Source organism: Condylura cristata, unplaced genomic scaffold (genome assembly GCF_000260355.1).
Source record: "Condylura cristata isolate star-nosed mole 26May11 unplaced genomic scaffold, ConCri1.0 scaffold00005, whole genome shotgun sequence".
In the NCBI taxonomy this organism is placed as follows: domain Eukaryota; kingdom Metazoa; phylum Chordata; class Mammalia; order Eulipotyphla; family Talpidae; genus Condylura; species Condylura cristata.
Window position 1 is genome coordinate 44,458,134 of NW_004567106.1, and position 17,304 is coordinate 44,475,437.

General features: G+C 45.7%; 1 protein-coding gene across 6 annotated transcripts in view; it reads left to right on the forward strand.

Annotated features, from left to right (window-relative positions):
• CDHR3 (cadherin-related family member 3) overlaps positions 1-17,304 on the forward strand; it is a 125,817-nt gene that overhangs the window by 72,988 nt on the left and 35,525 nt on the right. For 2 of the 6 annotated variants that reach the window (XM_012721040.1, XM_012721043.1), the window contains exons 3-6: positions 3,488-3,653; positions 6,371-6,468; positions 14,036-14,130; positions 14,828-14,932. In XM_012721040.1, coding sequence (XP_012576494.1) covers positions 3,488-3,653; positions 6,371-6,468; positions 14,036-14,130; positions 14,828-14,932 — 464 coding nt within the window. Of the gene's footprint in view, positions 1-3,487; positions 3,654-6,370; positions 6,469-14,035; positions 14,131-14,827; positions 14,933-17,304 lie in introns of those variants that run through there. The other 4 variants (XM_012721041.1, XM_012721045.1, XM_012721042.1 and 1 more) reach the window with 3 other exon arrangements.

Genomic DNA, 17,304 nt, shown 5'->3' on the forward strand with positions numbered 1-17,304 from the left:
AAAAAAAAAAGAATAGGTTGCTTCCCCCCGGAAGCTACCCCATACAGAACATCACATGCCATCTCTGCGGCAGAACCTGGCTTCTCCTTGGGCAGACTTGACACTTTGGGTGGCCAGGATGGCAGTGATGTTTTGGGTCTCTGGTTAAGGTCTGCTCACTGAACAGTCATGTAGGCTTCCTGAGGGTGAGTTACCAATCATGGCAGAGGCCAGGCCACCCTACTTTCAGACATAGCTCTTGAGGTTTTAGGGGTAGGGGGGAGACAGACAATGAAGAGGATTAATAATAACAATATTGGGCCTCCCTGGTAGCTCAAGGGGTTAAGGCTCAGCACTGTCAAGTTATCAGCAGCCACTGCAGCACAGGTTTGATCCCCAGCCAGGGAACTAACCCACATGGCACAGCAGACCTGTCCTGTCTCACCTGCTGCTCCCCTCAACAGTGTATTTCAGGAGATCTGCCTGTTCTGTTCTTCACTCTGTCTCTAGTGAATCCTTTCACCACCTCCCTGCACCTCTAACCTACACCCCAGTTCTTGTATGCACCAATAAATAAAATAAATATATATATTTTTTAAGTAGTAACAGTATTGATGGTAGCATTTCACATTTATGGAGCATTTACCATATGCCAAGAATCCCCTTAAATGTTTTATGAATTCATTCATTTAATCCACATAACAAATCTTTAAAGTGATGGACTAGTATTATTTGTATGTTAAAGTTGGGGAAACTGAAGCATGGAATGATTGAGCAATTGCCCAAGTTTGCACAGCTGATTGATGGCAGACTTGAGATGGAGACCAGGAAGCTGACCACTAGCCCCTAAAGCCTCTGCGTACAATCCACACTCTCTTCTCCATCCCTGCCATGCTAGCTTGCTATTCTGGTGAGAAGCATGTCTGAACCTGTCTGACCACATACAGCTAATCATTGGTGGGGAGTTTCTTCTGGAGCAGCACCAAGAAGCTCTAAGAAGCCAGGGAAGCCTGCTGGCCAAGCTCGGCAGCTGCAAAGACAGGAGGTCGCTGGGCCCCTGGAGGCCAGCACCTGCTGCCCTTCCCTCTCTTCACTCCCTATGTCCTCAGATTCTCTCATTAACACTGTGGATGCTGCAAATTTGCTCAACCTTGTCCAGAATGACCTCAAGTTTCACATGCCTAAACTCGAACTTACTTTCACCAAAACTCTGCAGCCAAATAGAGGCTCTACTACCCCCAGCTGTGACCTGGACTCCCTTCCCCTCTCTGTCCTCATCTCCATAAATGTGAAGTGAGGGAAGTTTTACCAACCTATGGTTGCTGTGATAATTAATTAAATTATTGCACAAAATGGTTTGGCAAGAGCCAGGCATATCAATATTTCATAAGTGCTGGTAAGAATGACAACAACAGTTCTTCCATTTGTGCTGATAGCAACCTAATTCCTTTGGGATATGTCATCAGAACACTTTTTCAGCTGATCTATTCATTCCTCCAAGGTGGTAGTGCATTTCCAAGGAGAAGAACTGTCACAGGTAATATTCTGGTAAAGGATCTGTTCAAGCTTGAGGTTCAGGAGATGGTTCCAGACTTAGCAGAAAACCAGGATTTAAATCAGGAGCCAGAGCAGATGATCTTGACAGAAGGACCTGGCTGGTGGATATGCATTTGCTAAGTAGTTATGACTGTCTAATGACAACGAAAGCCAGCATGTGCTAGGTGCTTTCCCAGTGCCAGACAGTGGTCTAACTATTCTCTGGATTAGCTCATTTTATCCTCACAACAATCCTGTAAAGAAGATGCAGTCATTATACCCATTTTACAGAAATGGAAGTTGAGGCATGAAAAAGTTAAATAATAGAAAGGTTGGGCCTTGAAGATGGCTATGTTGACTTCAGGATCTATGCTGTTGACCCATATGTCATACTGCCTCTTACCTGCCCTGTAGCAAGCGTCGGGACAGGTATGTGGCTACCAGGTTATCCTGTTCATGGTGGAGACAAGGACCTTTTCACTCTCAACCCTCCTCCACATGTTCTCCATCCTCCATATGTATTCTTTCACAACTGTGGCTGTCCTCTCTTCTCTCAACCAACCTAGGTCTTGCAAAGTCAAATACAGTTCCCAACACCACCTCTGTGAAGCCTTTCCTGATTAAACACAGCTCCTGATAAACTTTTTTTGACCCTCATTTTCCAGTTTCCTGATCTAGCTTTTGTACTAATACTTTATTTTATAGCCGAGTTGGATAAGTTTCACTGATTATTATTAGTGAAAATAAAATAAGGAGGCCCTCCCTGTTGATGCATCGGGTTGGAGCACAACGCTAGCTCCAGCTAGCTGCAGCGGCTTCAATACGAATTCGATCCCTGGCCAGGGAGGTGACCCACATGGCACAGCAGACCTCTCCTGTCTTGCCTGCTGTTCCCCTCAGCAGTGTATTTCATCAATCTGCCTGTTCTATTCCCCATTCTGTCTCTGGTGAGTCTCTCACTGCCCCTGAACCTCTGTTCTGTATGCATAAATAAATAAATGTTTAAAAAAAAGAGAATAAAATAAGGAAAGATAAAGTGATATTCCCCAAGTCACACAGAAGTTCAGTAGTGGAAATGGGATTGGAGCTAAGTGCTCTCTTCACTTCAGGATACCAAATGGCTTGACCCTAGCCCATCAATAACCAAATTTTTTATTAGCGTAATTGAGGGCATTTATGAAATTTAGTCCCTGATGTTCCGAGAACCTTCTCGGAGCTCCATGGGCTAAGTTGGTAGTAAAGTTGGAGCATACAGTTGGCTGTCAGAGGCCACAGGTCAGCTTCCAGTTAGCCTCAGCAGGGCCCTGTCACCAGGATTCCTCCTGGCCACCATCCAGATTGTGGCGCTGTCTGACTGGCCCCGGTTTGTGGTGTCGCTCTCATCTCCAAAACTCAGAGCACAGAGGACAAATCTTCAGCAGTGAAAAAAAAAATGTGTGGCAAGACACCACTAGAAAACTGAACAGGCTGTTCTAAGTAAACACCATTCGTTATTTATGCAGATGCATTCCCTCTGCTCTTGTTTATTCTTGGAGGTGGCCTTAGAAAAATTGGGTTGAAGTGATTAGTCAAGATATGACTTAACAGCAGTCCCAGAAAAGTAGACATCTTATTCTGAAAGATAAGAAAACCTAACTATAAGTAGGGAAAATAGGAGCTTCTCTAGGTGCCAACCCCAAGTAGTGATAGGTTTTTTTGATTTTCAGGCTTTCCTTTTCCAGTCAAGGGATGTGTTCTGAATATTTCCCTTCACATGGAAAGCAGCATCACATGCTGGAGTCCCTTTAGTGAAGTGTCCTGGGGCTTGTTTTGGAAGAATTAAGGAAAAACAACCAATTCCTCTAACAGCGAGCAGGAGATGGTTTCCAGGATGCTGCTTCCTTCCTTCCTCATAAAATCCCTTTGCAAAATGTATGTATACAAAGCAGAACTTCTTTCACATTGTTGCAAAGACTTTTGCATTTGGCTCTAGGTTGTCACCACTGGGAAGGAACAACTAGATTTTGAAACAGGACCAAATATATTTGAGCTGCAGATTTATGTTAAGGACGACGTCGGGGTCACTGACTTGCAGGTCCTCACTGTCCAGGTGACAGATGTGAATGAGCCGCCTCAATTTCAAGGCAACTTGGCAAAAGGTAAGATATGCAGGCATGTGCAATGCACCCTGGTCTCTGTCATCTGGGAAAACCCCGGGGGAATGAGCAAAACAGAGGAGTAAATAAACAAGCAGCTGTTTCCCTGGAAAAGACAGCTGCTTAATGAGCAGGGAATAAATGAAAGGCCCTCCAGTCCAGCACTCCCGATAATAATGCCCAACTACCCATGGTTTCTTTGGAGCCTTTCCCCCTACTGGGGAGGAAACTTAGGCCTAGGCTCACAAGTGTCTTACTCTGGAGGAACCTGGGTGAATCCCACCAGAGGAGAGGATATGTCCTCTCCTGGAGAGGGCAGGGAAGCACCGTCTGCATCCTTTGCAGCCCTCCCATCTGATTATCACACTGTTATATGTCCTTTCTTAACAAGGAAACCAGTCCAGAAGATGTCTGAGTTTTATGAGCCACTTAAGCAAGTCAGTTGAACCCAAAGAGGGGCTTGTAGGAAGCTCAGCTCTCTAGTGGATTGTGCCAACCTGGTCTTGCGATTGGCATCTGAAGATGACAAGAGCATTCTTGATGGCCTGAGCCCTAAACCTCAGAATCTGGGATCTGATGCTATCTCCAGATAGAATCAAAATTGAGTTGGATTGTAGGAACCTAGATGGCTACAACCTAGATGGAGAATTGTTTAGTAGTGTGAGAAAAAACCTCAAATTCTGGAATTGTGCCAGAATTTCCTCAAACCAAACTCTTGGCTCCCTTTCCATCCTCCTCCCTATCTACTCCAATCTACTTCTTCCAAGTCTTTCCCATTTTAGTTAATGGCAACTCCATTTTTACCAGTTGGGTCAAAACCTTGCAGTCATCTTTAACTCCTCTCTGTCTCTTATGCCCAACATCAAATCTATTAAAAAACATCTCCAGGCCCTCCCTGGTGGCGCAGCGGGTTAAAGCACTGCACTAAGAAGCTAAAGCCACTTCCGCATGAGTTTGATTCCTGCCTGCACTGGAGGTGACCACATGGCGTGGCAGACCTCTCCTGACCCGCCCGCTGCTCCCCTCAGCAGTGTACTGTGTCAATCTGCCTGTTCTGCTCCCCGCTCTGTCTCTGGTGAATTCTCTCACCCTCCGCATCTCTGGCCTGTACCCCAGTTCTGTACAAATAAATAAATAAATCTTTAAAAAAAAAAAAAAAACATCTCCAGCTTCTAAATCCATGTGCAATCTGACCCCTCCTTAGTGCTTCCCCCTCTGACTATGGTGTGAGGTACTAGTCACATCTCGCCTGGATTATTGCAATGCCAGTTAGCTGGCTTGCCTGCTCTGCCTTGCCCCCCGCATGCAGTGGGCAGAGGGGTCTTGTTTAACATCAGTTAAAGTAAGGCATACCGCTGTTCAAAGCCCGACAAGAACTCCCCATCTCTCTCAAAGGAGTCTCCTTAAAGCCCCATAAAATCTAGCTAGCCCGTACTGTCCACACAACACTGCAAACTCTTCCCACTCGTTCTCCCCCAATTCCACTTACTCCCGTGGTCCTGGCTTCCTCTCCGGTCCGGCTGTGAGCACCTCAGTTCTGGGAGTATCCCTGACAGCTCTTACCTCACCACCTGGCATTTTTGCCTCTGCTGTTTCCCCGTATCTCTGTGGCTCCTCCTTCTTTCTTGAATCTTAACTCAAATATCATTGAAACTTCCTGAACCACTGATTTATATTGTAGCCCAACTCACAACACTCTTCTTGATTTTTCTCCATAGTCTTGTTCACTAACATCATGTATTTTACTCATTGACTTTGTGTCTTCCCAATAAAATGTCAATAAGGTGAGTGATAGCAGGGTTCCATCTGTGTGAGCTGTGTTTTAATAGATTTGATGTTGGGATGTATCCCAATGTGTAGATCAGTACATGATCCATAGTGAGGATTCAGTAAGTAATTTTTTGAATGAAACCTGGGCAGTCATAAAAATGAAAAAAGTTGAAGCTCAGGTATAAAACAACTTGGGTTTGAATTTTGATTCTGCTACTAACTAGGCAAGACAACTGGAAACTTCTCTGAGCTTGTCTCTACATTTGTAAAGTGGAGATCCCTCTTTTGTAGGGTTGTTAAGAGGATTAAAGGATAAAATAGTTTAAGCCTTCAGCACAGATCCTCAAAATAAGTGAGGTAATGCTAACATTCTCAGTCATCTCTCAAAAGAGGGCTGCCATAGCCAAGTGTGGTAGTCCCTTTGCCAGACTAGTGGTACCATGTGGCACTGCCTATTCCTCTGACCCCCTGACTGCTGAGAACTCTGAAGTAGGTGAAACTTTTTTCTTCCCCTTCCTTGAGCCTCCGAAGCTCCCCCACCATGCTTATTCTGTTTCTTCCCTACTCCACTCTAAGGCCTCTCAGTTCAGCTGCTCATTTCAGCTGAGATGCTAAGTGTACTTCAGTGGGTTGGCTCGCATGGTGCGGAAGAATTTGCACATTTTAGTTGATCTGGAACATGGAGGAGACTGGCACTGGAGATTCCCACCCTGGTAACCTCCCTCTTCTGGTACTCTAGGTCATGGCTTAAGGGGAGAAGTAAACGAAGGTTTGATAGTGACTCGGCCACTCAGGCAACCTGGCCAGTGGTCTTTTATTACTACTACTTCTTCCCCTCTGTGCTAATCAGGCTGGTCCCCTTTGGTTATATATGGCTGCCCTGGCATTAGAATTCTTTATTTGCCTTACCTGATAAAATATTTCTTATTCCATCTTGGATGCTGGTACAGGTCTAGAACTCTACATAGTAGAAGGAACAAAACCTGGGTTCATTTACCAGCTTGAGGCCCTGGATCCAGAAGACACAAGCCAAAACATACCCCTCAGTGTAAGTCCACTGGTTAAACTCTCTAAGGGGTGTTCATTGCCTTTGATGCAGGAGCCTAGAGTCTGGGCGGGGCAGTTGGGCATGGCAATGGGAGAAATCCGCTGTTCACTCCCAAAACATGGGATACACGGGAAGTTGCAATGGTCTGCCGGCTCTGGAGACAGACACCTCGGCTCTGTGTGATCTTGGACCCATTTTTAACCTCTCTAAGCTTCCATTTCTTCATCTATAAAATGGAAGAAAGGTGGGAGGAGAGTGAGATGTTTTAGAAAATCATATAAAACCATTTAGCACAGTGCCTGACATTGAAATTGTTTTGTATTTTTAAATTCTAAGCTGATAAAAATCCTCCTATATTACTTTTAACGTAAGCATAAAATCTGTACCCTACAGGCAGGCATTAACATATCCTTTTCAGGAGATGAAACAAACTGGAAAAAAATTTAAAAGAGTCCCAGGGATTCCAGAAAACAGGAGAATTCCATAGAGGAAAGCAGGAGTCTCAGATCTCTTCCCTCCTTGTTTAGCTTCCCTGAGGGAGCTGCCTGTGGAGCTCCAGGTGTTAACTTGTCCCTGGGCAAGGATACCTCAGCTCAGAGCTCTGCCACCCAAGTGGCCTTGTGCAGGCCCTGCAGCTGAGCAGCCCATGATGGGCAGGTCGTGACCATCTGTTCCCACCAGACTAAGCTTGAAGCAGGCAGTGGTCCTGCAACGCTGCCTTCCAGGGCATAGTGCCTGAAATAAGACTCTGGGCAAACCTGGGACCACCATAGGCTGTTCCTACTGTTTGCTGCATAATTTGCAGCTTCAATAGGACAGCTTTTTCTAACAGGCAGAAGGTGAGTCTTGGGAAACCAATATAATGTGGAATACAATATGGACTACAGGGTCTGCAACAAAGCTGTTTTAAGATCATCAGACCCAGGTAAATTAGGAAATAGTCTCTTAGAAGATGACCCTTCTGTCTGAGATGGGCCCAGAAACCTGAGTATTTGCCAGATACTTGATTCTTCTGGTCAGGAAAGCTAGGCACACCTGGTTTGAGTGTTTCAAAGGATGTTCTGGCCCTTGTATGAAAACATAAACAGGCTGTTTTAAAAATGCAGATTACTGGGCAAGCATCAAAATGCTAAATTTGAGCATAAGCTGTTCAGGTGCTCCTGATGCCTGTGACACTTTGAGAACCAAGGTATCGAACAAGACAGGCTTTACCCAAACATCAGGTCATGTGTATGAAGCAACCTAGACTTGCTTTGTGCCTGCCCCAAGAGCCCCAAGAGTCACCTCCAAGTGGCAGCAACTAGAGTTAAGAGACAACTCCAGAAAACCCAATTCCTTTAAAACCATAAATCAGACAGCTCTTAGCCAGCTGAATGAAACGACACTGTGTCACAGATAACATAAAACTGGGGGTAATGCAGAAACCACTAGTATGGTCTCCTCCCTTTCAAAAGAACTTTAAAAACAACTGGTTATACATGGTCTGGACCAGCATTGCCCAGTAGAGCTGGAAAGTGGGCCAGAAACGAGTGCTGCAGACATAGTTTTGAATGTTCTAGTAGCCACATCACAAAAGTAAAATGGAAAGGTGCAATTAATTTTGATTTATTTATCACAATATATCCTAGCTATTATCATTTCAACATACAAAGCATTCACATTATGTATCCTTCTTTTCTTAGCAAGTCTGCATGCTCCTTGTGTATTTTACAGCTCAGTCCACTTCCTTTCAGACCAGCCACATTGCAGGTGCTCCGTGGTCAGTGCTGCCCCATCGCTAATGGCTTCTGTGTTGAGCCCAGGTTGGGGCTTGCATCAGCTCTCCCTCCCAGTGCCTCTTCTGTGTTGTGATGGGGTGCAGATCTAGCATGCTCAGAGGCATGTGTTAATGGTGGGCTCGGATGCAGAATGGAACGTATGTGAACAATACATTATTTTTGCTGGCATTTCTTCTCTGGCCTCCTTCCTGCTGCTCTTTCTCCACCTTCTGAGGGAGGCTCTGTGAGACACCCTCCCCCCAATTCTCACCCTCCCTCTTCCCCCTCTGCTTGGAAATGGCCACCGTGACTGCCGCAAAGCCTCCTTGGAGACTCTCAGGACGTTAATCAGTTTCGCAGCTGGAGGCAAAGTGATCTAGCGCAGCAATTCCTCCATTAGGGGCTTTCTCTTGGCCTTTCCATTAGGGAAGGACTTTTGCATAAAGTGAAATGTGCTTTGTCTTCACCAAGGCAGACAAAGGATTAAATTAAAAGAGCAATAACCTTGCTACTAGCTGGGTTACCAGGAGAGCAACAGGGGGAATAATTCTCTCCCTGCCTCTGTTTTGCTCGTGGTTCTGAGAAGTGGCAGCTAGTCGTGCCTTTTAGTCTCCTAGGAAGCTGGGCCTGCCCTTAGCAAGACATGTGGCTGGATGAGACTTTCCATGTCCTTTGAGCAGCACCCTTCATTCAATTACAGGGGAAATGGAGGCTCTAACTTGGGCCAGGGGGCACCAGTGAGATCCTGGGTATTCTGACCCAACTCCTGCTCAACCCTTCCTGGCTCTTCTGGCAAATTCTATCTTTGGTGTCCTGCCCCTTTCCTGAGTGGCAATGCCTTTTCTAAATCCTGCACTCCCTAACCCTCCCTCCCCCCTCAATTTAGTATCCCCCCAGGCATATGCAACTCTGAAGTCACAACTGGAAGTCTTTGCAAAATCTTTCAGGTTCTTGTTAAAATGTTCAAAAGAGGAAAAAGCATTTTGGACAATTCCCACTTCAGGTACATCACCACTGAAGACTGTACATATGTTAAGAAAGAAAACTTTCTTGAATAGATGGGGAATCACTGTCCTTAAGATTAGGGAAGCTGAATTAAAGAATAGGACCCAGGATCAAGGCTGATCCTAGAAAAAGACAAAATAAGAGGGAATAGGACCTGCAGCTTCATCAGTAAAGGATTATGCCTCTTTAGCATTTTGCATTTATAAACGTGACTCTTCTTAAAAACATTCAAATGCTTTTAACTCACTTTGCTCACCCTCACAATAGCACACCACAACAAAGTCAAGTTCAGGACTTGTAATAGCTGAATTTTTTTTTTTTTTCATACAGAACTTGGGTACAGGCCAGAGGTGTAGGGGTGGTGAGAGGCTTCACCAGAGACAGAGTGGGGAGCAGAACAGGCAGATGGATGAAGCACTGCTGAGGGGAGCAGCGGGTGGGTCAGGAGAGGTCTGCCTCGCCATGTGGTCACCCCTAGGGACTGGGGATCGAACTCACACTGAAGTGGCTGTGGCCAGCTTGCAGTGCTGCACCCCAACCTGTTGGGACAGAAGGGCCCAGCAGCTGATATGTTATGGTAAATTTTTTCCTTCTTCCCACCTACTTCCCTCAGCAAATACCTCTGAGCTGGGATGGGCTAGAATAGGGGAAAAAGACGAAGCTTTTACAAAGTAATCAGTTAAAACTGAAAAAAATATTAACAGGACTGTGGCATGGCCTTTATAACTTGGCTCCGGCCAGGGTGGTAGATCTGTGTGGTCGTCCTTCTGGGTGGGTCTGAGGCTGTGCTCAGAGGCACTCCCAGATAAGAGAGGAATGATGGACCTTCCCTCCCTCCTGAAGGTTGGCTGGGTGGCCTGGAAACTTCCCAGAACCCCTCTTCTGAGACTGAATTCTTGTTGCCAGATTCCATCGCAGGCCTGAAAGCCACTGATGGCTGCAGACTGGCACAGGTTGGCTCATTATTCACCGCCTGTGACTCCAACTGCAGAGAAGGAGCCACAGTGGGGGCAGGCACTCCCCAGGGAGCCTGACATTTCTGGAAACTGGGCTGGCTCCCTCTCTCCCTGTCCCACTGGCACAAGAAAGGGTGAAGGGGGCAGGGAGCGTGGGCTCGTTGTGTTTCACACCGAAGCTTTTGTGTTCAGTGCTACCATTGCTGCCAAGGGGCTGCAAACAGAGAAACCTGGGGTGGTGGTAAAGGAATATTCCCAGTGGGGAAACTGGAGAGCTTGTCTGACACGCATTTGTTAACCGAATTGATCTGATTACTCAGGACTTTTCTTAGCCAGTACTGGAGCAGAGAGGGGCTGCAGTTGCTTTTCATTCTATTTAATTTCTGTTTTCCAAGAATGAATATCAAGGGAGCAGCTTTGATTAAACAAGCCTTTAAAAAGGGGAGAGAATGCCAGGTTTTACAGAAAGCTTTACTGAGTCGTTGGCAAATGGCCACATGACACAATATTTTTAGTCTATGGATATTATCTCCTTTCTAAGTACAAAACTGCTATTCCCATTAACGTGAGCTTGTAGGTTCAGGGGTAAAGAAAATTGGTGCAGTGCTAAAAGAGAAACGTCAGGACTCCAGTAAATCAAACTTTTAATGAAATTACAAAGAAAATTTCCATATTCCTATGTCTAACTTTACCTTTTCAATTGGCTGCCCTTTGTCTTTTCTTCTTACTGAGAGTCTAGGCAGAACTGAGACTATTTCACAACCAAGTCTAGCATTACCAAATTAAAACAGAATTTAAAAAAGTATTTGGCAAGATGTTTTGTTGTTATTGGTGCTTTTTGTTTTAAATTTCCTTAGGGTGAGAATGCTGGTTTTGCTTAGGTAAGAGATGAACAAGAAGGAAACTTGAGTATGTAACATTAACAAATAGTTACTGAGCATCTATTATGTATTAGGTACTAGAATATAGCAGTAAATCAAATGAAGCCCTTTACCTCCTGGGGCTTCCATCCCAACCAGATGGTACTCGTTAACATGTACTGAGGGTTTACTATGTGCCAGGCACTGTTCTAGACTTCACATGGTAGCCCAAGGATGTGCCCTATTATTGTTACTCTTTGTTGAACACACAGCTGGAAGGTGGATGTGTGTTCAGACTCAGTAGTATGGCTCCAGGACTACCACACTGAACTCAGTGGCCCTGTTCTTGACTCATAGTCCAAATGGGTCAAAGAGTCTTCTTTCCCTATTCCATCATGTCCTATATTCATCCCTCATGGAAAACTTCTCCCACATCTTTGGACACCCCCGTAGTTGACCATAAGTATTTAGAGAGCAAGCCTGTCTATCATCTACGTATCCCAAGACTTACACTGTTTGGGGCCAATCAGAACTTGAGACCCATCTCTTAGAAGTGAGTGTTTCAGAACACGTGTGGAAAGGCACCCCAACTAAGTTGGTTAATGCGCCTCATGGGTCTCTAAAACCCTGCCATTTCATGACAGCCAGCACAGGCCAGAATGGAAGGATATGTGAGGATATGCCAGGACTCAGAGCTGCAACCTGTGCAGGCATTGCAGGCCTAGTCAGACTGCCCAGGCAGTGAGCTGGAGATTTGTGGGAGACTTGGAATTTAAACACACCTTTGCATATTGCCAGGGTGCTTGTACAGTATGGGAGATTCGGAAAAGGTTATTTCTTGTTATCACCCAGTTATTTCCTCTAAGTGGGTAGACTTACTAAGAAAGACTTAGTAAAATAAATCCCTAAAGTAGAATGCTGGACCATCATTAACCACCATGTTGTAAAATTAGATTTAGGAATATGAAGAAGTACTTAAACTATAAATGAGAAGAACAAGATATTATCATTTGGATTAGAACAACTCAGTTTTGGGGGTGGATATTTGTACAGAAAAGAGCAGAAGGTTATTCATGAAAATGATGAGCCTTTTACAGGTGACTAATATTGAGTTTCTTTTTTATACTTTTCTGTCTTTCCCAATTTTGGTATAAAAATATGTTCATTACACCTCAAGAGATGTTATTAGAAATAAGCACTATAAAATGGTTTTAAAACCTTATATTGGCCCCAAAGGAGATCTTTGATCTATTTTCTGTGTACTCTTTTTTCTATAGGAAGCTCAGCTGTGATCGTAACATAGCAAATGGCTGGGTTGCAAACCTTGGTTGGCATTTCCTTTGATTCTAGACTTCAGGAATTGTGGCTTTCGTTGCAAAACCACCACCGATTATCTGATGCAAAGATCTAAGGCCATGAAGATAGGCCATCCCTCATCCTAGCAGGAAATAATAAAACCTTCTAACCTCAAAGTCCTTTGGAACAAACGTACATGAACATGGAAGCCTCTAGCGTTGCTGTGGCCCGTCACATTTTACAGTGTCCATTATCATTAATCCTCACAGTAACATGGAGGAGTAGCTGGTGATATCATCTCTAAAGTACAGGCAAGACAGACACTTGTCCCAAATCCTGTGCTGAGAACCAGAACTTGAACCTAGCTCTTATGATCCAAATCCTTCACCTGCTTCATTAATTCCGGTAGCAAGGAAGCAAGCTTGATGAGCACCCCTGGAGGGTCCAGGGCTGGTCCTCTTCTGGGCTGGCCTTCGTGGGCTGTGTAGATGACCTGTGAGCTCTTGTCCAAGCAAGTGAACCCAGACAAGGGGTCATCAAGAGCTTGTTTGAGCCGGAAGCCAAGGTGGAAGACTGCATTGTGAAGACCTGGGAAGACTTGGCTAGTAGTCACAATCTGAGGCTAGATTTAATAGCCGATTTTCTATAAACCCCAATCAGTTTTTATTGTGACAGGAACTTTGTGCTGCTTTCCAGGAGGGACATAGCAGTTGGGAAGCAGGTTTGCAAGGCAAGTCTCTGCTACTTGAGCAGAAGTTCTTGTGCCATGTATTGAAAGCATATAGGCTAGTAAAAGTTGATCATGCAGCAACGGATGATCTGGATGGTGGGCTAGGAATAAAGGACAGTTTTACAAGGGACAGGGAAGGGACATCGTGACCAGATGTCAAGAGGCACTTGTGTCAGCAAAGTATATGATGTTATCACAGGCAGAGTTATCCCGAGACCACAGGGAAATAGTGACTTCAGATCAACAGCAGCCTCTGCGTCTCTGGGGCTGCCTCATGACATGAGCTATATTCCATGGGTAGTCAAGGAATGTTCTGCTGTGATTTGCAAATAGCAAGTAGGCCACAGTTGCCTATGAGTGGGCAGCTAGTAGCCAGCTCTTAGGAATCCACGAATTTTCAACATGGTCCAGTCCCTGCTATGTCTGATTCTCTGACATGCCATTCCCTGACATCCTTGCATTTCCTTGCCTTCATTTCACTGAATGATGTCTAGGAACACATTGCACCCACGATATCTTAAGTTCTTTTAAGGTCAGAGACCAGATCTTACTTACTTTAATATCATCCTATCACTAATGCATAGTAGCTATGTCTCTTGGTTAAAGTCAAGACAGAATCAAAGCCAGAAGCTGTCTGGGGAAGTGGAAGTGAAAATATAGTGAAAGGGAAAAAGAGGTTGGACTCAGGAGGATGCCTAAGCCGGGGGTTTATAATAGAAGCAGGTCCAATAATCACCTTTTCAGGATGTAACCATACAAAATCAGGGTCTCAGGTCAACAGATCCAGAAGTTTCTTGATTCAAGAGCCAGAAGCCTAAGAACTGCCTATTTTTGGCCTCATTCTGATGCATCAAGCATGTTTCATGTGTTGAGAATATAAAGTGGAACTGAGCTAACTTATCTAGGAGATAGGTGCATAGGTATGCTTAGTTATGTTCTTTTTTTCCCCCTCATTTTTTGTAGTATTTCCTGATTTCTCCCCCAAAGAGTTTCAGAATGTCTGCTAATGGTACCCTCATCTCCACAATGGAATTTGACTTTGAAGCAGGAAACAGAAGGTAGCCCCTGCTAATGTCCTTGCTTGAAGTGTAGTTTACCTGACGGTTGAGGGCAACATAAAGGAATGGGTGTGGTGTATCTTGAGACAGCTGAGGGCCATGAGTTGTTGGCTAACTTATCTGGAGCAGCAAGGCCTAAAGAGAAATAAGAATTATCTGGAAGCCCTCCCTTGCTGTCCAAAATCTTCATCTCCAGATAATAAGAACAGAGTATGAGGGAGGACCCCCAGGGCACGTAGAGGATTGCTCAGGTGCCAGTGTGGCTTGGGAGAGTCAGCCTTCAGAGCTGACGCCACAGTAAGGCAGCAGGGTACAGGCGAGCAGGCCTCTGAGGGGAGACACCAGGGGAGGCCGGATGTCTGGGTGACAAAGCATAGCCTCGTGGCCAACACAGGTTTGGCCCCTGTGAGAAACAGGGCTCATTACTTACACCACGGGAGCCTCAGTTTCCTTGGAGGGGGTGAGATAAGGGGGGTGGGAACAACAGAGAGTGGTACATGGCAGGCGTGAACTGCACTCCATCAGAAGGTGTCTGAGAAATAACTAGGTTGAGAAATGGCGGAGCAGGTTCTGCGAGGTGGGGAAAGGAGGGAGGAAGAGCAAGAGTGTACAGATGGGGTGGCCAGAAATGGGACAGACTCTTTCCTCTGGCAGCCCACTGTGTTTTGATCCTCTCACCTGGGATGTTTCCTGACAGTTACCATCTCCTCGTGGAAGTGAGAGATAGCCTAGGCCTCAAGGCCTCCACAGAGCTCCACGTGAACATTGTGAACATCAATGATGAAACCCCTCGTTTTACCAGGTGGGTGCTTGCTGCTATACACCCCATCACTCTTAGGTGACTGAGCTCTCCAGACACTGAATACAAAGCAGAGGGACGACCTGGAGCAGAGGTAAGAGACCCGAAGCTTCAGCGCCCTTTATCTGGATCTCTGGACTGCCATCCTCCCACTCTTGCTCCCATGCCTACTGCACCCCCCCTTTCACATGCATAATGAGATGGATATGGTGGGAAGAGGTGTGAGCTGATACCTGTGGTGTGCAGCTTGCATGGAAGATAAATAGAAGGCAGAATGCTTCTAGAATAAAGTGTTCAACAGCAGTAGCAGATTTCTAGCATCACTTCATTAGTCAAGACCCGATCAAGCTCTTGGAAAATCAACCTTACTCTGAGCAAGCACTTTTGTGGGTGCCTAATGCGGTGCCACTGCCAGGAGCCTAAAGTGTCTTCCTGCTATGGTGGATCCAGAAAGGGGGCTACCTGGTTTCATCTGGCAGCTCATACGTGCAGCACAGTGAAGAGCAAAAGTCAACCTCGTGGGAGAAGGCCTGGCAGCAGCCTGGACACAAAGGAGAAGCCTGAGCCTATCATAGATGGGGACACTGAGTTAGGAAATGACCCTGAGACAGCTTAGCTTACTGACTCACTGCCTGCTCGGGTCACTGAGGGGGCTCAGTGCCAGCTCCCAGGAAACTGGTAAAATCACCTGTCTGGGGGTTAGCTGCATTAATGGCTGTGAATAAATTCAGCTCAGGAGGCTCCATCACCAACAAAAAACTACACAAAACGCTTGCCAAAGTACTCTGAGATTGGGAGGTGTTGAGGCCACTGCTTTCCCAGACTACCCTGGCAAAGCCCACTATCACTGTGCAACTCCTGGATGTCAGTGGGGTGCACAGCCCAGCTGGTAGGTGTCAGTGTGGAGGAACAGCATTAGCCACACTCCCACACACACTGTTTCCCAGGCACGCCCGCTGCCAGGTTCTGCTCAGGAAGATGACACAGTGCATTTCTGCTGCTGGGCCCTGCAGGAGCACGGTCCAGGCAGTTTATAAATAGTTGTGACATCCCAGCCTGGATTCAGACTCAAGGATTGGCCTGCACAGCACTGCAGACTCATTAGTAATCCCAAAGGAAGGTGATGGCTGTGGCGCAATGCAAAGGCCTCCCCACCCCCACCCTCTGTGAGGCAGGTTTATGGATTGCAAAGAGGAAAATAAGTCCTACCCAGGAACATAACATGGGAACATAGCTGGTTTAAACTAAGTCTTCTAAAATAAAGAGAACATGACCCTGGCTGGTTGTTGGGGTCCCCAGAGGTAGGTCTGGAACTCTGGTTCTCATTATTGGCTTGAGAATTAAATCTGTTAGGCTCACCCCAGAGGGAATGACCTTTGTGATGGTCTAACCATTTTTAAAAACGAGTTGACTTTATTCTGTCCTCCATGGATATTGTAGGGATGGGTCTGCCAGAGCCCGGGTGTGGGCAGGGTGGCTGCCCTGATTTGGCCAAGGCTGCTCCATTACAGTCAGCTTAGTCCCTTAGTCATCCACTGTTTGAAAGAGTTTGCTTGTTTTTAAACAAGGATTTCAAGGTTCCCTTGAGCCATGATCCTCCTCCCCAGAGCTAGTCCTAAGCCTAACCAGAAGTTACTTAATTCAGGAATGGCAAAATTGGAGCCTCAAAGTGACTCAGTTATACTGAACTTGAACTAGAAAGGTAAGATGTAGAAACAACTCTCTTCTTTTGCTATTTGTTCAACTACTACAATTAATATAACCAAAGCAGTTATTATGTCTGTTGTTGGAAATTTCTCATCATTTTATCCCTGGTGGTGGTAAACCTTTGAGTGCTTTGTGGACTTGACGTGCACTTCAGGATTCTACTATTGTTAAAGCTGAGCATTTCTTATAAAAGTATCTGACTCACACTGACTGTCTGCATGGCAGTCACAGTGCTTGATATTTTTGCAGAGTTCTTAATTTCAGTGTTGGGCAGGGAGGTCTTGCTCTCCTCTGTTCACTTATTTTCAGTATGGCACCAGGCAGTGTAGACACACCTTATGCACTCTCTGAATAGTCACCCGAGATTCACACCCTTTCCCGAGTGTGGCCTCTGGTCCTTGTCTACATTTCACCGAGGCTCTGTGACCTTGTGTCATGGGGGAGAAGGGTGTAGTCATGTAAGGGGTATTAAAGATTTACATTCTTGGGGTGGTTGTAAGGCCCTTGGCTTCATTGTGCTTTGAATAGATTTTTTTAAAAAGATTTATTTATTTATTCATACAGAACTGGAGTATACAGGCCAGAGATGCGGAGGGTGAGAGGCTTCACCAGGGACAGAGTGGGGAGCAGAACAGGCAGATCTACGAAGTACACTGCTGAGGGGAGCA